At 50.2% G+C, this 24,088-nt stretch overlaps 1 protein-coding gene across 3 annotated transcripts in view; it reads right to left on the bottom strand.

Annotated features, from left to right (window-relative positions):
- AGAP3 (ArfGAP with GTPase domain, ankyrin repeat and PH domain 3) overlaps positions 1-24,088 on the bottom strand; it is a 243,096-nt gene that overhangs the window by 54,065 nt on the left and 164,943 nt on the right. For all 3 annotated transcript variants that reach the window (XM_038388865.2, XM_043509842.1, XM_043509841.1), the window contains exon 11: positions 19,013-19,181. In XM_038388865.2, coding sequence (XP_038244793.1) covers positions 19,013-19,181 — 169 coding nt within the window. The remainder of the gene's footprint in view (positions 1-19,012; positions 19,182-24,088) is intronic.

Here is a 24,088-nt window from a genome sequence, read left to right as displayed (position 1 = left end):
ACCCCATCGCCCTGCCCAGAGGGGGAAGGGCCAGGTGGTCTCTTTAGGGACCAGAGGCCAGGCAGTGGAACGGGCAGGCTGGCTACCCCCCACTTGCACTGGTACACACATGCCCCAGACAGTGCATTCCAGAGATGACAATGAAACGTGCCTTTAGGGCTGCTCCCAAGCACCGTTCCTGCCTGCTCGGGCTGCCTCCCCCCACTGCTCCCAGGGCCGCCCCCAGCATTGCTTCTGCCTGCTCAGACTCCCAGGGCCACCCCTCAACCCCCAGCACTGCTCCCGCCTGTGCTCGGGATGCCAGGCCCCCCCCCACTGCTCCCAGGGCCACCCGTCCCCGCCCCCCAGCACTGCTTCAGCCTGCTCAGGCTGCCAGGGTTGCCCCCCACTGCACTGCTCCCACCTACTTGACTGAGACGCCCAGCCCTGACTTTCCCCAGGCCCGGCTGAAAACATACCCTCACCACAAACCTCCAACTCCAGATTCAACTGCCAGGGCCCAGAGGAGAGGCAAGGCCTGCCCAGCACCCCCAGCCAAAGGCCAGTCGCTAGTCACCTGCCACAAGCCTCGTGTTGCAGGGAGCAGCCCCTGCACAGGTGGGAGTGGCTCCCTGTTTCTGCAAAGCAAGCTACAGGCCCTCCTCATTCCACTGGGCTATGCGCACAGGGCCCCAAGGCACAGCCTAACCCTGCTTCTGGAGGCAGGCACACAGGTGAGTGGGCTCCCCAACGGTCCCCGTGACCTAGAAGAAATACTGCAGAGGGCAGGCAAGAAGAGCTCATACTACAGGAAACCATCCAATTCTTCCCCTGGAGGCTGGGCAGCGTCAAGCCTAGAATCTGTTCTCCAGTTTATGTGACCACAGTGCCTACGCTCCCCTGGGAGAGGATTCCCCAACAGGAGCCATCTCCTGACCAGGCACATGCCCTGAGATTCAGCCTCAGTCTCCTCTCTGCTGATAACCACCCTCCGCCTAGCGTCCCATCCACAGGCACCAACTCCATGGGTGCTCCGGGGCTGGAGCACCCATGGGGAAAATTGGTGGTCCTGCCCGCCCCACCATCCCAGCTCATCTCCGCCTCCACCTCCTCCCCCAAGCGCGCTGCGCCCGCTTCTCCCCCTCTCCCAGCCGCTTCTGCCGCAAAACAACTGTTTATGCGGCAAAGCACTGGAGGGAGAGGGTGAGGAGGGGAACACGGCGCACTCAGGGAAGAGGCAGGGCCAGGGTGGGGATTTGGGGAAGGAGTCCAATAGGGGCAGGAAGGGGGCGGAGTTGGGGAGGAGACTTTGGGGAAGGGGTTGGAATGGGGCAGGGGCCGGGGTGGAGCCGGGTCGAGCACCACCAGCACTGGGAAAAGTTGCCACCTGTTTGTCCCACCATTAACAATCCCCATTTGGACTTACAGCCCTCAGGCAGTTTGCAGATCCTGCGGGGCTGAGTCATTGCTGAGCTAAGCCAGAGAAGAAATCTCACTCATCCAACTCTTCCTGACCTCGACCCCTCTGGCTCCCTGGGCATTTGCATTATTCTGGTTATAGATTTGTAGATTTTAAAGCCAGAAGGGACCCTTCTGACCATCCTGCATGACAAGGACAGAGACTATCACCCCGTGATAACTTCTGGATGAGCTTTGCAGTAACCTTCACGGCTGAGGATGTCAGGGAGATTCCCAAACCTGAGCCATTCTTTTTAGGTGACAAATCTGAGGAACTGTCCAAATAAAACAAATTAAAACAAATAAAAGTTCTTCTTCACTCAGAGCACAGTCAACCTGTGGAAATCCTGCCTAAGGAGGTTGTGAAGGCTAGGACTATAACAGGGTTAAAAGAGAACTGATAAATTCGTGGAGGTAAGTCCATTAATGGCTATTAGCCAGGATGGGTAAGGAATGGTGTCCCTAGCCTCTGTTTGTTGAGGGTGGGAGATGGATGGCAGCAGAGAGATCACTTGATCATTACCTGTTAGGTTCACTTCCTCTGTGGGCATCTGGTATTGGCCACCGTCGGTAGACAAGATACTGGGTTCTATGGACCTTTCATCTGACCCAGTATGGCCATTCTTATGTTCTTTATTAGAGGTGATTTTGGAACAAACTGATAAATTAAACAGCAATAAGTCACCAGGACCAGATGGTATCACCTGGGAGTTTTCAAGGAGCTCAAACGTGGAATTGCAGAAATACTAACTCTGGTATGTAACCTATTATTTAAATCAGCTCCTATACCAGATCATAGAATATCAGGGTTGGAAGGGATCTCAGGAGGTCATCTAGTCCAACCCCTTGCTCAAAGCAGGACCAATCCCCAATTTTTGCCCCGATCCCTAAATGGCCCCCTCAAGGATTGAACTCACAATGCTGGGTTAAGCAGGCCAATGCTAAAACCACTGAGCTATCCCTCAGCTATGACTGAAGGATAGTTAGTGGGATGCCAATGTTTACAAAAGGCTGCAGAGGAGATCCTGGCAGTTATAGGCCAGTAAGCCTAATTTCAGTGCCGGGCAAATTGACTGAAACTACAGTAATGAACAGAATTATGAGACACATAGGCCTGGTCTACACTAGGAAGTTAAGTCTGTGACATTGCTGACATAACCTGTAGCCGTACAGATCATTGTTGCAATCACTGTTATATATTTGCAGCAAATATTGTACAAAGGTTGTTGTGTAACATGTCTATGGAAAGGTTATGATTTGCTGGTTATGATGATGCTGTCTGTTGTGTGTATCATTTTTGTAGTTGAAGTTATGAATATTGGCTATATACTTGTACCTCAATGTGCTTTGATTCCAAGTATCATAGAATATCAGGGTTGGAAGAGACCTCAAGAGGTCATCTAGTCCAACCCTCTGCTCAAAGCAGGGCCAGTCCCCAACTAAATCATTCCAGCCAGGGCTTTGTCAAGCCTGACCTTGAAAACCTCTAAGAAGGAGATTCACCACCTCCCTTGGTAGCCCATTCCAGTGCTTCACCACCCTCCTTGTGAAAAGTTTTCTTAATATCCAATCTAAATCTCCTCCACAATAGACGCCAACTTTCCAGCACCGGTGAGTGCGCGCCCCTCGGCCCCACCCCGACTCCATCCCTACCCCCACCCCACCTCCAACCCCTTCCCCAAAGTCCCCACCCCAACTCCGCCCCTCCCTGCTCCTATTGGACTCCTTCCCCAAATCCCTGCCCTGGCCCCGCCTCTTCCCGAAGTGCACCACGTTCCCCTCTTCCCCTCTCCCTCCTAGCGGTTGCTGCTGCGAAAACAGCTGTTTCACGGCTGCAAGCACTGGGAGCTAGGGGGAGAATCGGGGACGCAGTGTGCTCGGGGGAGGGGAGCTGGGGCGGGGAGCTGCCAGTGGGTGCTCCAGCTCCAAAGCACCCACGGAGTTGGCACCTATGTCCCCCATTGTAGCATCAGTGACGCATTTGGTCAGCTTCTTGAGAAGGGCTATTCTCAGTAAGTGCCCAATCAAGAAACACTTAACGCACAATGGACTTTGGGACACACCAATCCACATCTGAGCTTTTCTGGGAACTTTCAAACTAACATGTAACAATGGCGTCGGCCTCTAAAGAACTGTCATGCATGGACATGCGACTTGATCATGTGACTCCAAGGCTCATCTTGCTACTGTGATTTCCACAGTAAGAACGGCGGGGTGTCCTTCTGCATGGAGAGGATATAAAAGGCCCTGAAAACCCCCTCCATCTTGTCTTCAAATCTTGCTTCTTACATCTGGAGGAACCTTGCTACAAACTGAAGCTCTGAACCAAGGACTGAAGACCCATCCCTTGTGGATGGACTCCAGAGACTTGATTTGAACCTGCAGTTTATTCCATCACTGCTGCAAGCCTGAACCACAAACTTTGCCATTACTGTATGTCATTGATAAACCTTTAGATTTTTAGATTCTAAAAGATTGGCAACAGTGGGATTTGTGGGTAAAATCTGACTCGTATGACTTCTGTATGAGGAGATTAATAAGACTGGGGCTGTTTCCGTTTAGAAAGAGACGACTAAGGGGGGATATGATAGAGGTCTATAAATCATGACTGGTGTGGAGAAATTAAATGAGGAAGTGTATTTACTCCTCATAACACAAGAACTAGGGGTCATCAAATGAAATTAAGAGGTAGCAGGTTTAAAAACAAACACAAGAAAGTATTTTTTCACACAATGCACTGTCAACCTGTGGAACTCCTTGCCAGAGGGTGTTGTGAAGGCCAATACTATAACAGGGTTCAAAAGGGAGCTAGATAGATTCATGGAAGATAATTCCATCAATGGCTATTAGCCAGGAGGGGCAGGAATGGTGTCCCCTAGCCTTTGTTTGCCAGAAGCTGGGATTGGGTGACAGGGCATGGATCACTTTATGATAACCTGTCTGTTCATTCCCTTTGGGGCACCTGCCATTGGCCACTGTCAGAGGGCAGAGTACTGGGCTTGATGGACCTTTGGTCTGACCCAATATGGCTGTTCTTATGTATATTGACCTGGGTCTGGAGCTTGGTCCTTTGGGATCAGGAGAACCTTTTTTCTTTTACTGGGGTATTGGTTTTCATAACCATTCATCCCCATAACTTGTGGTGCTGGTGGTGATACTGGGAAACCGGAGTGTCTAAGGGAATTGCTTGTATGACTTCTGGTTAGCCAGTGGGGTAAAACTGAAGTCATCGCTGTTTGGCTGCTTTAGTTTGCCTTGGTGTGCAAAGGAACCCAGCCTTGGGCTGTAACTGTCCTGCTCTAAGCAATTTGTCCTGAAGTGGTACTCTCAGAATTGTCCCACCAAAGGCAGCATCATTACAAGGTCAGTATAACCATGTTGCTCAGGGGTGTGAAAAATCCACACCCCTGAGTGATGCAGCTAATCACATCTAGAGTGATGCAGGACCTAACCCCAGGTGTAGTGTAAGGTTGACAAGAGAATTCTCCCGTTGAGCCCGCTTCCGCCTCTTGGGGAGGTGGACTAGCTACGCTGAAAGGACAACCCCTCCCACTGGCATAGGCAGTGTCACCACTGAAGCACTACAGAGGTGCAGCTTTGCTGCTGTAGTTGCTTATGTGTAGAAACACCCATAGATGAACACAGTATGTTGGGGCAGAGTCAACAGGGCTTGTGTAAAGGGAAATCTTGCTTCACCTATCTACTCGTATTCTTTGAGGGGGTCAACAAGGGGGATCCCAAATGGATTAGGGCACTTAGATTTTCAGAAAGCCTTTGACAAGGTCCTCACCAAAGGCTCTTAAGCAAAGTAATCAGTTATGGGAGAAGAGGGAAGGTCCTCTCATGGATCGGTAACTGGTTTAAAAGATAGGAAACAAAGGGTAGGAATAAATGGTAAATTTTCAGATGAAGAGAGGTAAATAGTGGTATCCCCCAGGGGTCTGTACTGGGCATTCACATATTTCATAAATGATCTGGAAAATGGGGTAAACAGTGAGGTAGCAAAATTTGCAGATGATCCAAAATTACTCAAGATAGTTAAGTCCCAAGCAGACTGTGAAGAGTTACAAAGGGATCTCACAAAACTGGGTGACTGGGCAACAAAATGGCAGACAAATTCACTGTTTGATAAATGCAAAGTAATGCACATTGGAAAACATAATCCCAACTATCGATACAAAATGATAGGATCTCAATTAGCCGTTACCAGTCAAGAAAGAGACCTTGGAGACATTGTGGAGAGTTCTCTGAAAACATCCACTCAGTGTGCAGCGGCAGTCAAAAAAGCAATCAGAATTTTGGGAATCATTAAGAAAGGGAGAGATAATAGGACAGAAAATATCATAACGCCACTATAGAAATCCATGGTATGACCACACCTTGAGTACTGCGTGCAGATCTGGTCACCCCATCTCTAAAAAGATCTATTGGATTGAAAAAGTATAGAGAAGGGCAATGAAAATGAGGAGGGGTCTGGAACGGTTTCCATGTGAGGAGTGATCCATAAGGTTTCCATGTGAGGAGAGACTGGGACTGTTTATCTTGGAAAAGATGTGATGAAGGGGAGATTGACAGAAGTCTATAAAATCATGAAAAGTGTGGAGAAAGTGTTATTTACCCCTATACATAACACAAGAACCAGGGGTCACCCAATTAAATTAATAGGCAGCTGGTTTAAAACAAACATAAGGAAGTTCTTCTTCACACAACGAACGGTCAACCTGTGGAACTTGCTGCCAGGAGATGTTATGAAGGGAAAGTTATAACTGAGTTCCAAAAAAGAACTAGATCAGTTCCTGGGGAATAGGTCCTTCAGTGGCTATTAACCAAGATGGTCAGGGCTGTAGCCCCATGCTCTGGTTGTGTTGAAACTCTGACTGCCAGAAGCTGGGACTGGATGACAGGGACAGATCGCTTAATAAGTTGCTCTGTTCTGTTCATACTCTCTGAAGCATCTGGCACTTGACCACTGTTTGCGACAGGATCCTGCACTAGATGGCCCATTGGTTTGAACCAGTATGGCTGTTCTTATGTACGTATGTTCTCAATAAACTAAATTGGGCTTCTTTTAAGGGTCACCCAATGAAATTAATAGGCAGCTGGTTTAAAACAAACTAAAGAAAGTATTTCTTCACACAACACACAGTCAGCCTGTGGAACTCCTTGCCAGGGGATGTTGTGAAGGCCAAGACTACAGTATGGTTCAAAAAAGAAACAGATAAGTTCATGGAGGATGGGTCCATCAATGGCTATTAGCCTGGATTGGCAGGGATGGTGCCCCTAACCTCTGTTTGCCAGAAGCTGGGAATGGGTGACAGGGGATGGATCGCTTGGTAATTGCCTGTTCTGTTCATTCCCTCTGGGGCACCTGGCATTTGATACTGGGCTAGATGGACCTTTGGTCTGACCCAGTATGGCCGTTATGTTCTTTAGTTTCTCACGGTCAGGTAGGTTTTCCAGACCTCAGGTTATTCTTGGGGTATTTTCTTTTTGCAGAAGTCTTTCCAATTCCTCATCATCCTATTAAAGGATGGATACAATATCCAGTAATGATCTCATTAATGCCGTATACGGAGGTATATTACGTAGCTCATCATTCACTTGTTCAATTTTCAAACAAGCCCCTTTCTGTTTTCTCTCATGCTGCCACTCATGCTTGGGAGGAGCTCCTGTAAACAGCCACGAAGTCACCTCATGCAAATCCCTTCTTACAATTTTCCTTTATGTCTATGAAAAAATTAACAGCTGGGCTGCTGAGACCATTCCATTCATTCCACCCAATATACAGTAGAACCTCAGAGTTACAAACTCCTTGGGAATGGAGGTTGTTTGTAACTCTGAACATGTTATGGTTCTTTCAAAAGTTTACAACTGAACGTTAGCTTAATAGAGCTTTGAAACTTTACTATGCAGAAGACAAATGCTGCTTTTAACCATTTTAATGCCAATGAAACAAGCACAGAAACAGTTTCCTTACCTTGTCAATTTTTTTTAAACTTTCCCCTTATTTTTTTAGTAGTTTATGTTTAACACTGTACGGTACTGTATTTGCTTTTGTGTGTGTCTCTCTGCTCCTGCCTGATTGCATACTTCTGGTTCCAAATGAGGTGTGTGGTTGACTGGTCAATTTGTATCCCTGGTGTTTGTAACTCTGAGGTTCTACTGTAGGTCTCACTGCTCCCTTGTGGTCCCCATCTGCCTCTCTGTAGCCAGCTATTGTCTCTTGTCGTATGCTTGGATTGAAATCCCTTTGGGCAGGGACTGGATTTGTTCTGTGCTTGTATAGAGCCTCACATAATGAGGGTTTGGCCCACCATTGGAGCTACAAGGTGCTGCCACAATACAAAGAAATACATAATAATTAAAGGTACTATCACCTCCCTGCTCCTATTCACGGTTCTCCATTTATATCCATGGACTCACCTAGCCCTTAGCTACAGCATTGCACTGGGGGCTCATCTTCAGCTGCTTTCCACATGAGCCTAAAGCCCTTCTCAGAGTAGCTTGTCTCCAAACTAGTCTCCCATCTTCTAAGCGTGACCTGCATTCTTGGCTCTCAAGACCTAGAACCTTCTGCTCTAAACTCCTTGCAGATGTTCAGTATCTTGCTGGGATTTGCTGGATTCTGTGATCAGTGAGAAAATGGGGTTCTGTGTTGGGGTAGGGCGGGCGGGGTCTGGGTCACTGGGAGGTAGGGCTGGGATTCTAGGGTGGGGCATGTCCTGCCCTACCCAGGTAAAATTCCCTTTTTATCCAGTCTGCATGTCCAGTAGAAGCTGCCTGTCCCAGGAGCCTGGCACCTACCTCTGCCCCTCATGCCAGAAACAAGCAGAAGTGGCAGGCTGGGGGATGAGAGGGGAACCAGGCTCTGAGAAGTGCAGGGGCAGGACCAAGAAGGTGTTGGCCTGCTGGTTGGGGGTGGACCTGTGCTCTCACAATTGGCTCTCATGTGTGGAGAGAAACAGGCTCGGGCTGGGGAGAGGAGCTGGAAACACGCTTCCTCCATCAGCGCCTAGCAACATGCTCTCAGCTAGTTCAAAGCCACATGGCAGCAGCTCCTCCTGTAACCAGTGAAATCTGAAATACGATCTCAGACCCAGGACTTCCACTGCATATCCCACTACTGCAGTCGCCAGCCCAAACACAGCTCTGCCTGCCCGGCACCACTGCACACCCCATTGCACACCCCACTGCTGCAGTCGCCCGCCCAAACACAACTCTGCCTGCCCGGCACCACTGCACACCCCACTGCTGCAGTCCCCTGTCCAAACACAACTCTGCCCGTCTGGCACCATTGTCTCTGCTCAGTGCTGCTGATTGTTCATTTTGGGAGTGTTCACTTCATTTGGGCAACTCGTGTTGTGTGCCCCTCGGGAGGCTTTGGGGGCCTGATTTTCCCACGTGCTGAGTACCTGCACTTCCAGCTGAAGCCAGAGGGAGCTGCCAGTGGGCAGCGCCTCTAAAAAGCAGGGCCCGGGTGCCTTAAGTTGAGCACCCAAAATTAGCAACCACTTGTGAAGATTTGATCCATTAATATTTATTCTGTTATTTTCTTAGAGACGTGGGCAGTAACTACCAGGAACACTTGTCTTTCCTTTCTCTAAAGACTGACACCACATTTGCTTTTTCTGATTCCTTCAGGAATCCCCCCCACACCATCTCAGGACTTGTAAAGAATTACTGACAATGGTTTAAGAAAGTTAATTAGGAATAAACTGTCAGTTTCCAATATGGCAAAAGGTTAACAGTGGGGATCCGCTAGGGTCCATACTACGACCAATGTTATATATTAAAGATCTGGAAAAAGGGGTGAAGAGTGATGGGGCAAAATCCCAGAGAAAATAATTCTTTCGATTAGTCAAGGCTAGAAATGTTTGGGAATTTCAGAAGGACTAGCCAAGGTAGGGGAATGGGCAGCACACCAGGAGATGGCATTACCAGGTGATCAGTGCAGGGTAATGCACATTGGAAGGAATCTTTTGCATTTATCATACACATTGCTGGGTTTTAAATTAGCAGAAGAATGACCTGGGTATCAATATGGAATAGTGAGTGGAACCTCTGAAAAATGACCAGTGCTTATTGTGCTAAGATAGGCTTGTCTTACAGCTATCTCATTCTTGAGATAATAGTAAAACTCGCAGCAAGATGGTAAATAAATAACACTCAAAATATCCTAATGCTGTTATATATTTTTACTTACTATTTGTGTTCCCACAGCGCCTCGGAGCCCCAGTCAAGGAGCAGGACCCCACTATGCTGGGTGCTGCACAGACACAGACAAAGAGAGGGGCTCTGCCCCAAGGAGCTGACAATCTGAGTATAAGACAAGAGACACCAGACAGAGGCGCACAAAGAAATAACACTGGCCAGCCTGAGGCATCAGCGGCCTCACCATAACCAAGCTGTTTGCTGGCATTGTGCCAAAGAAGACTTTGGAGTCAATGATTCGATGGTGCGCCCTCCTCTGGGCCCTGGGACACACTGGTGATCCCAGCTCTCACAGGATACTACAGCACTCGGGAGGGGACAGAGATGAATAAAGAGAATTATTGGAGACCTGAGAAATTCATTTGAGGCAGTGCAGGAACTGAGTTCAGGCTGCCAAATAGCTTCCGTTATAAGAGCGTGTTGTCAGTTGTTTATAACTTTGCCAGGCTTTCATGGTTCGGGCTGAAATTTTCCGTGCCAGGGGATTGCTTCAGGTTGAATTTTACTGGCATGTTTCATCTAAAATGGATCCACCATTTCCGAGAACACAATCTATTTCCCCCAATCTCGTAGGAAATGGCTGAACCGCTTGGAGCAGTGACTTGAAATGTGACAGGGAGGTGAGAAAGCTGCCTGGGTCACAGGGAGATGCCTTTAGATACATCTGTGAAAATCTGCCCAAATTTGAGAAAGTTATCACTCTGAAAAAAGTCTCAGTTTGCACATGCTCAGTAGAGACTTGGGAGTTTGGCAGCTACAGTCTCTGAATAGCTTTCAGAGTAGCAGCCGTATTAGTCTGTATCCGCAAAAAGAAAAGGAGGACTTGTGGCACCTTAGAGACCAACAAATTTATTAGAGCATAAGCTTTCATGAGCTATAGCTCACTTCATCAGATGCATGCAGTGGAAAATACAGTGGGGAGATTTTATATACACAGAGAACATGAAACAATGGGTGTTACCATACACACTGTAATGAGAGTGATCAGGTATGGTGAGCTATTACCAGCAGGAGAGCGGGGCTGGGGGGAATAGATATGTGGACACAGTTGGTAACGGGCTTTGTTGTTGTTGTTGCAAGGATAACCCAGGAACCTATCCTTGCAACAAAGCCCGTTGCCAACTCTGTCCACATATCTATTCAGGGGACACCATCATAGGGCCTAATCACATCAGCCACACTATCAGAGGCTCGTTCACCTGCACATCTACCAATGTGATAGATGCCATCATGTGCCAGCAATGCCCCTCTGCCATGTACATTGGTCAAACTGGACAGTCTCTATGTAAAAGAATAAATGTACACAAATCAGACGTCAAGAATTATAACATTCAAAAACCAGTTGGAGAACACTTCAATCTCTTTGGTCACTCGATTACAGACCTAAAAGTGGCAATTCTTCAACAAAAAAACTTCAAAAACAGACTCCAGCGAGAGACTGCTGAATTGGAATTAATTTGCAAACTGGATACAAGTAACTTAGGCTTGAATAAAGACTGGGAGTGGATGGGTCATTACACAAACTACACCCCCCCACACTGTTCCTCAGACGTTCTTGTCAACTGCTGGAAATGGCCCACCTTGATTATCATTACAAAAAGGTTTCCTCCCCGCCTCCCCCCTGCTGGTAATATCTCACCTTACCTGATCACTCTCGTTACAGTGTGTAGGGTAACAGCCATTGTTTCATGTTCTCTGTGTATATAAATCTCCCCACTGTATTTTCCACTGAATGCATCCGATGAAGTGAGCTGTAGCTCACGAAAGCTTATGCTCAAATAAATTTGTTAGTCTCTGAATATTCCATCTGATCTCAGTGTGCTCCAGCCCCCGACACCTCCAACATGTGACCAGCCTGCGCATGCACTGTCCTCCAGAGAGACTGAGCAGACTGCAGCTCAGGACAGCCATGGCCGAGTACCACTTCTCCTGCAATTGCTCTCCAAGCTGCAGAAAGGACCCTGTCCCCTGTGCACTCACTGTCCCCACTGAGCCAGCAGCTCAGGGCGTGCAGAGATGAGCCGATGGAGATGTAGGAGGGCAGGAGCAGAGGTGGGTTAGGAAGGGTGTAGGAGCAGGGAGGCACCACAGGAGTAGAGAAGGGCGGACATAGGCAGGAGCAGAGGACAGAGCAGGAGAGGATCAGAGAAGGGCGGACGTAGGCAGGAGCAGAGGACGGAGCAGGAGAGGATCAGAGAAGGGCGGACGTAGGCAGGAGCAGGAGTAGGGGACGGGGACGGAGAAGGGCGGAAGTAGACAGGAGCAGGGGACGGGGACGGAGAGGAGCAGCGTTGGGGACAAGGGAAGCTGTGTGGGGTCAGGGGTGTAGGAGCAGAAGGGGACAGAGAATTAACTGTTTAGAAACACTGAAGTTCTCTGCCCTACAGAACCTGGCATTTCACCTATTTCTTCTGTCTCTTAGCTTTCCTTTGGGGTCTAGAAAATAGCTGAGAAGTCACGGGCAAAGTGCGAGTCTTCTACCATTACCAGTTACTCTGTTACCTTGAGCAGCAGAGGACTGTGTTGGGGATCTAAAGGTCTGAACCCCGCTGACCATCCACACAGGGTTAACACAGTAACTTATGCACCCCGGCTTCACATCTTATTTAATGGACCTGCACTCTCCTTAGTCCCTATGTAAACAGCGAAGGTGTGCTAGCTATCTGGCTGTAAGGCCCTCCCCTGCTTCAGCAGCTTCCCTGCCACCTAGCCACGAGCCCCCTCCCATTCCCAGTTCATCTGGCCCCACCGCATCCAAGTCCACCCTAAACACTTGTATTGTTTTGCTTGTTGTAGTCAAAGCTGGTTAAACTCGACTTCCTCCCCCTGGGCACCCCTGCATGCACCCTCCTGTCTGTTTGGGTCCCACTGGCACTGCCAAATGTCTGGGTGAGGAACTGGCTCATTCTGGGGATTGTCAGCACTTAACTAATAATACCTTTGCCCAGCGAACTTGACAGTAAAGAACGTGATGACCTACCAGAGGCTGCACATCCAGGGAACGCCAGGCAGCTAGAGCCAATTGGGCATTTTTTGACAAAATGGTTTTTCACTGAAAAGTAACAAAGTATAAAAACCAAATGTTTTTCCGGAAATGTATTGGTTTCAAATAAACTTTTGTCAGGAAGGTTGTTTGGTCCAGGATGGACTTTGTGATCGAAATGAGAAAGAGAGAGAGACCCCAGATAGCCAGTAGGGTGGAGAATTGTTCTCTCTCTCTGGCCCAATGAATAGGTAATTGTTTATATAAAATGGAACAGCTCCAGCAGGAGGCTTTGAGAAGAAGAGACAGACACTCACTCTATAGCCCTGTGCTCATTGCCAGGGATTGCCAAGTGCTGACAAGCCCCAGAACAAGCTAGTTCCTCACCCAGAGTCCTGACACTCACCTGGGAGATGGGAGACCGCGGTTCATGGCCCTACTCATCCTGATTCAGAGATGGGAAATGTTCCAAAGCTGGGACTTGTCTCCCACATCCCCGGTGCGTGACCTTGCTGCTGGGCAGTCTGAGGTGCACCTCTGTCCCCTCCCTGACCCCCCCACCCTCCCAAATTTCTGAAAGGTCTCCAGTTCATTCCAATGCAGAATCACCAGGAATTTCAAAACCTCACCATTTTTTGCAACACCGAATTCTTGTTTTCCAGCCAGTCCTACGCACCCACCATTACGTCCCCTTCCAGCCAGGCAGCTGACCCTCCTCACAGGGTGCAGCTCTGCCCATCCCCAGAGGAACCTCTCCTTCCTCCGCCTGCAGGCAGGCACCTTTAAAGTGGTTGTGTTACCAGACACGAAGGGGGGGCCTCAACTCCCCTCACCTCTGGCCTGATAGTTCCGCGAGCAGCAGCCGACCACCCTGGTCGTGTGCTGAGCTGAGCTCTGCAGGGCAGTGACTCCCTTTCTGGAGACGTCCTGGCCGTGGGAGCCCCTGCAGAGCCCAGCCCCAGCGCTGAGCAGCACCACCAGGCTGGCTGGACGGTTGCTCATGGCACTGTCATTTCGGAGGCTGAGATGATTTAAGGCTCCCCTGGCTGGCAGTGAAGGGGGAACGAGGCAACAAGGACACACCTGGGGCAGATCTGAGAGGTAGCTGTGGATGGTGGAGAGCTCAGAACTTTCTCAAATTCCCCCTGGTCTGACAGCTCCCAGGCTTCCCTTGAGGGCATTGTCTGGGGTATGTTTGAGCAAAACAGGTCAGCCTGTTTTCAGTTTCAAACCAAAAGTGAAAGAAAAGAAACCCCTTTTCTAACCTGCTCCAATTTCAGGGGTGGGGCTTTGCCTTGTTCGTTGTAACCCTGTAAAGTATCACTGTCTGTGATGAATGCACAGACAGGAAATGCAAACTGGGTGAGTTAACATGGGACAGCAACTCTCACTTTGGGAAATTCCTGACTCGATTGCTTACCCTTAATGCTTCATTAATGCTAGTTATCTGCATTTAATTAGATACTAAAAATTGTTCATAGACCTTACACTTGGCCTCAACAATGGGCTTGTCCCTGGTTGGATTCTCTACTCTCTGTAGCACTCCATACAAAACCCCCAAACAAAACAGCATTAAAAGAACATTAGGGTTGCAAAGCCGAGCACTCAGAGGCTAGGAATGCACAGGCTGTCCTGTCACAAGCTCCAGTTTTGGGGGCCAACCAGCCTGCTCAGAGTGGAAGGAATGTTCAAGAGATTTTATCAGCAAGTGTCTAACAAGCTCTACTGAGCATGTGCACATGCAGTTCGCAGGGGCTTATGATGCTGCCAGAACAGAACTAGGGTGACTAGATGTCCCGATTTTATAGGGACCCTCCCGATTTTGGGGTCTTTTTCTTATATAGGCTCCTATTACCCTCCACCCCCTGTCCCGATTTTTCACATATGCTGTCTAGTCACCCTAATCTGAACAGATTTTCATGGGAATTACAAAAGACATCTCTCTAACCCCAGGACTATTCCCTGGCTAAATTTCAAGTTCCTGTTCTACACCCTCAAGGTGCTGAAGCTCTTCAGCTGGAAAAAATTCTTCAATGTTGGCAAAGCTAATGGTGAATCATTTTTGCTTAAATGTTTAAAAATTCAACCTCAGGCAGAGGCCCAGCATGGAATATTTCAGTCCAAAGGGTTAAAGTTTGGCAATGTTATATGCAGCTGAAAATAGGAGCTTATAGTGGAAAATGTTATTCCACCTTAACTAGAGGCATCTCTACCAGTTCTGACTATACATTTTGATGGTCTATGTTCAGTTTTTTCCCCCCAAAAGATATTGAGGTAAAGTCACCCATGAGTCAGTGTCCTGCAGTTTCTAAGGATTTATTGTTTTCTCCCCATTCCGTCTGAGGAGTGGAGGTGGCCTGGAGCAGATATGTCCGATATTTCTCCATTACCCTTAGCCCTTCCCAATGGTTTCTCCCACAACCACTTCCTGCCACTCTGCCCCCAGCGCCCAGACTCCCCCACACCCTGCCTAATGGGCAAGACCACCACCATCTCCTCCTTCACCTGTCAGAACATCCCCGAGAAACCAGCCCATGAAGCTTGCTGGGCTCAGGAGCCATGGGGATATTACTAGATATAAACGCTGTCCCTATTGTCCCTTGGGGATTTTCCCTGGAGCCATTGCCAGAGTACCCGAGTACCCAGATGTAGGGTGGGAGGGAGATTTTCTGCTTCTCTTCTTAGCTCCTGGGCAGGGGCTGTGTCTCCTCTTAATGTGAATGGCATGTGGGAACTGAAGGCACTAAGAGTACAAACAACAACGTCCCCAGTTTCCATGCTCAGCCCATCAGGCCCCAGCAATGCCCTAGGTCAGAATCTCTCTCAGCGACACCCAAATTCTTGTGGCTCCGTCTCCCAGGCTCCTTGCAAGTCTGGACAGAGGGTTCAGCATGTCGGAGTCAATCAGCCTTAATCAGTTTGAGAACTTCCCTCCAGTTCTTACTGAGAGTACCCGCTGGAGTCATGAAGTTCAGCATGACCCTTGGAAACTTTTCATTCCTCCCACCCCGAATGTCTCTTAAAGGAACACCAATCAATGAAAATCCACTTGTCTGAAAATCTGGGACTTGCTCTTGTCCCTTAACTCTCCAGTCACTGCCACTGAGACTGAATATGGAAAAGCTTTCACACGCTTTACAGTCTCTTTCCTTTATGCATTTGCCAGCACTTTGTGCAGTCAGATGGAACTATCTGCCTGGCAGAATCGGTCAGTCACCAGGGCTCCTATGGCAACAGAGGGAAAACATTTTCTAAAACAGGAAAATATAACTGTAAAGCCACAAAAATGTCAGGGGCCTGGGGGGCAAGTGTTTCAGCCCCATCCCGTCTCCAGAAGGGAAGCAAGATGGCCCTGCCCAAACAGGGCACTCATTTCGGCTCCGTGCAGACACAGGATTGCTGTGTAAAAGACTGAGACAGACTCCACCTAACGAAGAGAGGGAAGAGCATCTTCGCAAGCAGGCTGGCAAACCTAGTGAGGAGGGCTTTAAACTAGGTTCACTGGGGAAGGAGACCAAAGTCCTGAGGTAAGTGGGGACGTGGGATACCGGGAGGAATCACGAATAGGAGAATGCAAAAGGGGAGGGTTCCTGCCTCATACTAAGAAAGCAGGACAAACAGCAAGTTTGTGGGGGAGTTGCATTGTATGTAAGAGAGCAGTATGACTGCTCAGAGCTCCAGTATGAAACTGCAGAAAAACCGGAGTGTCTCTGGATTAAGTTTAGAAGTGTGAGCAACAAGGGTGATGTCGTGGTGGGAGTCTGCTATAGACCACTGGACCAGGGGGAGGAGGTGGACGAGGCTTTCTTCCGGCAACTAACAGAAGTTACTAGATCGCAGGCCCTGGTTCTTATGGGAAGACTTCAATCACCCTGATATCTGCTGGGAGAGCAATACAGCGGTGCACAGACAATCCAGGAAGTTTTTGGAAAGGGTAGGGGACAATTTCCTGGTGCAAGTGCTGGAGGAACCAACTAGGGGCAGAGCTCTTCTTGACCTGCTTCTCACAAACCAGGAAGAATTAGTAGGGGAAGCAAAAGTGGATGGGAACCTGGGAGGCAGTGACCATGAGATGGTCGAGTTCAGGATTGTGACACAGGGAAGAAAGGAGAGCAGCAGAATACGAACCCTGGACTTCAGAAAAGCAGACTTGACTCCCTCAGGGAACTGATGGGCAGGATCCCCTGGGAGAATAACATGAGGGGGAAAGGAGTCCAGGAGAGCTGGCTGTATTTTAAAGAATCCTTATTGAGGTTACAGGGACAAATCATCCCGATGTGTAGAAAGAATAGTAAATATGGCAGGTGACCAGCTTGGCTTAACAGTGAAATCCTTGCTGATCTTAAACACAAAAAAGAAGCTTACAAGAAGTGGAAGATTGGACAAATGACCAGGGAGGAGTATAAAAATATTGCTCGGGCATGCAGGAGTAAAATCAGGAAGGCCACACCTGGAGCTGCAGCTTGCAAGAGATGTTAAAAGTAACAAGAAGGGTTTCTTCAGGTACGTTAGCAACAAGAAGAAAGTCAAGGAAAGTGTGGGCCCCTTACTGAATGAGGGAGGCAACCTAGTAACAGAGGATGTGGAAAAAGCTAATGTACTCAATGCTTTTTTGCCTCTGTCTTCACGAACGAGGTCAGCTCCCAGACTACTGCACTGGGCAGCACAGCATGGGGAGGAGGTGACCAGCCCTCTGTGAAGAAAGAAGTGGTTCGGGAGTATTTAGAAAAGCTGGACGAACACAAGTCCATGGGGCTGGATGTGCTGATTCCAAGAGTGCTAAAGGAGTTGACGGATGTGATTGTGGAGCCATTGGCCATTATCTTTGAAAACTCATGGCGATCGGGGGAGGTTCCGGATGACTGGAAAAAGGCTAATGTAGTGCCCATCTTTAAAAAAGGGAAGGAGGAGGATCTGGGGAACTACAGGCCAATCAGCCTCACCTCAGTCCCTGGAAAAAATCAAGAAGCAGGTTCTCAAGGAATCAATTCTGAAGCACTTAGAGGACAGGTAAGTGATCAGGGACAGTCAGCATGGATTCACCAAGGGCAAGTCATGCCTGAGTAATCTAATTGCCTTCTATGACAAGATAACTGGCTCTGTGGATGAGGGGAAAGCAGTGGACGTGTTGTTCCTTGACTTTAGCAAAGCTTTTGACACCGTCTCCCAAAGTATTCTTGCCAGCAAGTTAAAATAGTATGGGCTGGATGAATGGACTAGAAGGTGGAGAGAAAGCTGGCTAGATTGTCGGGCTCAACGGGTAGTTGATGGCTCCATGTCTAGTTGGCAGCCGGTATCTAGTGGAGTGCCCCAAGGGTCAGTGCTCAGGCCGGTTTTGTTCAATATTTTCATAAATGATCTGGAGGATGGTGTGGATTGCACCCTCATCAAGTTTGCAGATGACACTAAACTGGGAGGAGAGTTAGATACGCTGGAAGCTAGGGATAGGATACAGAGGGACCTAGACAAATTAGAGGATTGGACCAAAAGAAATCTGATGAGGTTCAACAAGGACAAGTGCAGAGTCCTGTAGTTAGGATGGAAGAATCCCATGCACCGCTACAGACTAGGGACCGAATGGCTAGGCAGCAGTTCTGCAGAAAAGGACCTAGGGGTTACTGTGGATGAGAAGCTGGATATGAGTCAACAGTGTGCCCTTGTTGCCAAGAAGGCCAATGGCATTTTGGGATGTATATGTAGGGGCATTGCCAGCAGATCGAGGGATGTGATCATTCACCTCTATTCGACATTGGTGAGGCCTCATCTGGAGTACTGTGTCCAGTTTTGGGCCCCACACTACAAGAAGGATGTGGAAAAATTGGAAAGCGTCCAGTGGAGGGCAACAAAAATGATGAGGGGACTGGAACACATGACTTATGAGGAGAGGCTGAGGGAACTGGGATTGTTTAGTCTGCGGAAGAGAAGAATGAGGGGGGATTTGATAGCTGCTTTCAACTACCTGAAAGGGAGTTCCAAAGAGGATGGATCTAGACTGTTCTCAGTGGTAGCAGATGACAGAACGAGGAGCAATGGTCTCAAGTTGCGGTGGGGGAGGTTTAGGTTGGATATTAGGAAAAACTTTTTCACTAGGAGGGTGGTGAAGCACTGGAATGCGTTACCTAGGGAGGTGGTGGAATCTCCTTCCTTAGAAGTTTTCAAGGTCAGGCTTGACAAAGCCCTGGCTGGGATGATTTAGTTGGGGATTGGACTAGATGACATCCTGAGGTCCCTTCCAACCCTGATATTCTATGATTCTATGACTGGTGAAAAGAGAGTGTGAGGAGCAGGAGACACCAGAACCACTCGTGCACTGTCTGCTTGTGACTTAGCTAAGAGTCCTGTAGCCGCTGAGCCTGGGTGAGTTCCTCCTCCTCTCCTTACCTGGGCCTCCTGAGAACTGCATGCTGCTCCGCTCCTTGGCAAGCCCATTGGTTTTGGGGCTGGCGCTGGGGGCTGTTGCCGTCGTTGCCCTGGGGAGCCGCTTGCCCGGCACCTTCACTGTTGTTCTCAGCAGATCTATTTCCTTGCCATGGACGTTCTGCATGTAATCCTACAGGAGAGAGACAGTAGGTTCAGGTTCAGCGCAAGTCTCTCTGCCTCCCTCTGCTCACACGTTCTGCCAGGTGGCATTGTCCTAGACAGTCGCAAAGTGCCCAGCAAGCAACATGGAGGTGTTTCAGAGCTCCGGATTCTCTTCCCCTATTAAAGCTCAAACACCCCCAGGCTCCTCTTGTGCTTCTCTGAGCTAACAGTGCAGCTGGCCTCGAGGTGAGAGGCTCCCTATCCTGTTCCCAGGGCCAGCCATTGCCTGATGTGAATAATGCCATTCCTGAGCCAGCCAGCCCCCTCCGAACCTGGGGAAGGATTAGAACTCAGTGCCCACAGCCCAGGCCCCTTCGTCAGAGCACAGGTAGTGATGTTGAGCTGCAGGCAGTCCCATTCCTTCCTTCCTTCCGTCTGTGGAACACAGAGCCGGAAAATCTCTCCCAGCTCCTGGGATCCAACCACAGGGAGTTCCTTGTGGTACGTTCGCCAGCATCACTTTCAATGACTCTAGACTCTGGGCTTCCACCTCTTCTCTTGGGAAACCATTACAGCAACTGGCACATCTCACCCACAGACTGCAAGTATGAGCCACCCTGACAGACTCACTTGGCTCTTTTTGCCTCTCCCCATAACTCAGTCCCCCAAGCAAGTCCCTCCAATCTGGGACTGATGTACCCAGAAATACATGCACGAGTCCACGTGTGATCCCCTCACTGAAAGGGACCGTCTGTCCTGCTCCAGGTCACAGGCCTCCGGCTGAGAGCAAGGTCCCAGGAGTACGGCGAGTTGGGGGGGGGGGGGAGAAGAGAAAGATGGCTACAGTGAGGGGCTAGCCCCACCCTGCTCTGGGACCCAAGGCAGCCCTGCACAGCATCCCCTCCCTGAGGGTTTGCTCTGTATGTGGCAGATGAGGGACAGCAGCTGGCCAGGATGAAGCTGCAGCTGCAGTTCTCTGTTCTGCAGGAAAGCTTGGGTTTGCTCCAGTTCACAAGGAGGTCACCAAAAAGATTAAGGCAGAGTTGGGCCCTGTATAAATCGTCTGCTTCTAAACTCAGGCAGGTAGAGCAGCGAATGGGCCCAACTTAGGAGCCATGGCTTCTCTGACTGCCCCCAGCTTAAAGTGGCAGGTGGTGGAGGGTTGCATGGGTCATACTTCCATAGCCTCTAGGTCATGATGTGCAAGGACTACCGCAGCTGGGCTGACCCAGCCAGCCTGTATGGACCTCCCTCGCTCTGCTAGTGCCTCACCCAGGGGTCTAGCTCCCAGCCCCAGCAGAGAATGGCCACAGTGCTTCACCCCACGCACCCTTCCCAGGCACTGGACTCCTAGGGGGCCTTGACTCGACCTGAGCAGCGCGGCCAAGCCAACTGACACCCCTGGGTCCCAAGCGTTTCCAAGCTGTACAGCCTCATTACCAGCTCCTCCAAGCAGCGCTGGGGCTGAGTGGGAGACAGGAGAAGCCCCTGGGCAGGGAATCTCAGAGGGGCTGGAGGATTTTCCCTAGCTCAGCACAATCGCTGTGCTAGCCGGCTGCCTGCCGGAGAGAGCGGTCACCAGCACGCTGCTTTTATTACATGCTATAAAAGAGCAATTTCTTCCCCAAGCCTCCTTACTAATTACCCAGCCAGTTCTCTCATTTCATTTTATTACTGGAATTAACAACGAGTTCAAAGCGTGGAAAGCTATTAAGATGTGTGATTAAGCCACATTCAATTAGTTTCTACAAACAATTTAATTGATGTTGCAGATAGAATTAACAGAAGGTGATTGTGTGAATGGCTCCACTGGCTGCAAAATGGGAGATGCTTTCTCTCTGGCGCAGCTTCCGCGCAGCCTGGCCGGGCTGAGCCGCGTGCTTTCCCCAGGAGCAGAGACACTTGCCCTCTAAGGTTTTGGGAAAGTGACTTGAAACTGCCTTGGCCTTTCCATGAAATTTGCTCTTTTCCTCACATGGAACAAACTCAGTCACCAAAGAAGGGAAAAGAGGCCAAAGGAACATGGAAAGCTTTGCCGGAGACTTGCAGCCCTGGGACCTGGCCTGCAGAGCCCTCCTGTCTGCAGGATCAGCTGCTGCTCTCCACTCCAGCTCAGGACGCCCCATCTGCACAATGCCCAAAGCTGTTGAAAATTCAGAGTCGATGAACACAGATTCCAGGGAAAGCAACAAGAGGAGACACCAGCTGTGGGCAGCAAGACAAGGCTTTGCTTGAGCTCCAGGGAGACAGCAGCAGGTCCAGGCTACCAAGGGTTACCTGACCAGTACAACCAAGAGGGACACTTTACTCCAGGGTTGAACAAAGTCTTATGGGAGCGTCATTGCAAGAACTACAAGTCTAATCCCTGGAGACAGTGAGGAGTCTGGGGAAGGAGGAGGCCTGTTTCCATTGCTGGAGCTGGAGGTGCCAAGAGCTGAACTTGCTGATCAATGAATCCCAATGAAACCGAATCACAGAATATCAGGGTTGGAAGGGACCTCAGGAGGTCATCTAGTCCAACCCCCTGCTCAAAGCAGGACCAACCCCAACTAAATCATCCCAGCCATACTGTGTTGCCCAGTGCAGCAGTCTGGGAGCTGACCTTGTCTGTGAAGACCGAGGCAAAAAAAACATTGAGTACTTCAGCTTCTTCCACATCATCTGTCACTAGGTGGCCTCCCCCATTCAGTAAGGGGCCCACAATTGCCCTGACCTTTTTCTTGTTGCTAACATACCTGTAGAAACCCTTCGTGTTACACTTCACATCCTTGCTAGCCTGGCAATCCAGTTGTGTTTTGGCTTCCTGATTACACCCCTGCTGCTGAGCAATATTGCTATCTCCTCCCAATCACTCTGACCAAGTTTCCACATTCTTGTAGCTTCTGTTTTTGCTGTTTAGATCAGCAAGGATTTCACTGTTAAGCCATGCTGGTCACCTGTCCAATTTGCTATTTTATTCTGCACATCAGATTTTGTTTGTTCTGCACCTTCAATAAGGCTTCTTTAAATATACAGCCAGCTCTCCTGGACTCTTTCCCCCTCATATTAGCCTCCCAGGGATCCTGCCCATCAGCTCCCTGAGGGAGTCCAAGTCTGCTTTTCTGAAGTCCAGGGTCCGTATTTTGCTGCTCTCCTTTCTTCGGGTGCCTGCTGGACCCATGCTGCACTGCGCTGGCGTCCTTCCTTTGGGATACGGCCCTCGCTAGTCAGCCAGGCTTTTCAGTGTCGCATGCTCGCCTCCAGGAGACTACCCTTCGAGGACACCACGGGAACGCCTGCTGGCGGCACGTGCCTTGGACTGTGGCTACGTGCTCCTGCACGGCAGTGGCTCCTGCTAGGCTCTGGAGGGCAGTGCAACAAGTGGCGAGGACAAGCCGGTGAGCACCCCAAAGGCTCCCGTTCCCCTCCCTGTGTCGTGTGGCTCACAAGCTGGCCCCTGAGCAGAGAATTTCCGGTAGCAGTCGGGCAGGCCATCCACAAGTGGGGCACCCTCAGGCCATCCAGGGGCCTGCTCACAGCACACCAAACACTTGACGTGCTGCCAGCCTTCTAGGAAGGCAATTGTGGAGGTGCCCAGTGGGGCTCTTAGCCCCCCGGGAGATGATACCTGGATGGGGGAGGACGACAGACACCCTTTGCACCTGCAGGCGAGTTAGTGGGGTGCGGGGGGGGGGGGAGCTGCCAGCATGGTGCATGCCAGGCAGGCCTTATTATTCCTCATTTTACTTCCCTGCTCAGTGTGTCCGTGGAAAGTCACATAGAGGAGACGATGCCTTCGGCATGTACTTTCCTAGGTGTCCAGCAGCACTGGGTGAAGGGCGCAGGGTGCCGGCGCTGGGCAGTACCGTAATGTCACATGATGATGCTGAGGGTAAGAGGCAATGGGGAAAGGGAGGGACATCCCAACGAGCTCCTCCAGCCTCAGCAGTGGGAGCCAACCGAGGTAACAAGGGCTGGATCTGACCCCAGTGAAAAGGTGGTGCACACGCACACACGGGGCACATGCACACGTGGATACAGAGGGGCACACACACACATACACCCTCTCTCTAGCCAATGGCAGCTCCCTCCCAGTCTTCAGGGTCCAAGGCTATGGAAGAGAGAGAATGCAGGAGGGAGTCGGAGGAGTGGAGACTGGGGCAGAGAACCCGGGGGCTGGAGGAGTCGTCAGATGGCACAGCAGAGCTAGGAGGAGGAGAACGGTTTTACAGTCCCATGGCTTAAGGCAATGGGATAAGAGGTGGCACTCCGAGGTGAACTGACTGAAGGAGAGGGCACAGATAGCCGGACGGGGGCACACGGGGTTCCAGGAGCTGAGGAGCAGAGTGATGAAGCTCTGGGCATTAGAATACTTGGGGTCCGAGGGATTCAGGGCTCTGAGCATGGAGCAGCTCACCCCTCAAGCCTCGGGGCACGATGGCACCCCTTTGGGCTACCTCAGGGCCCCGCTGCTCACTGGCTGCCCTGTGCCCCCCATGAAGTTATCCCTGCTGTCCAGAGGGCACCGCGGTCTGCAGGGCCACAGGTGTGTCTGTGGCCACGGTTCACTGTCTTAGCAGCAAACTGTGCTCAAGAGGGAATGGGAGAGAAGCCATTAGCCCCGCAGTGGGGAGGCGACAGAGATGGATGGAAGAGGCAGCTGTGAGCCAGCCGCAAAGAGGATTGTAGATGCATCGAGTGACAGCTCAGCTCGGCAGGCTCTGCACGGCACCTCCTCTGTGTTACCCAATACCTAACAGCCAGGAACATGTTCCACACCCAGATGGGGCCATCAGCCCTGGCCGCAAGGAGCTTTCACCCTCTCCCTCCCGCCAGGGGCTCTGCCTGACTGGGGACTGGCCAGGGAAGCAGGAAAAGAAAGGGGAACATCTACTTAGCATGCTTGTCCCTGCTGACCCCTCCCCTCAGCCAGATGCCCCATGCACTGCCGAGCTA

The sequence above is a fragment of the Dermochelys coriacea genome, chromosome 2 (assembly GCF_009764565.3).
Source record: "Dermochelys coriacea isolate rDerCor1 chromosome 2, rDerCor1.pri.v4, whole genome shotgun sequence".
NCBI classification, from domain to species: Eukaryota; Metazoa; Chordata; order Testudines; family Dermochelyidae; genus Dermochelys; species Dermochelys coriacea.
Note: the sequence above shows the minus strand (reverse complement) of the source record. Positions and strands in the feature narration are given on the sequence as shown.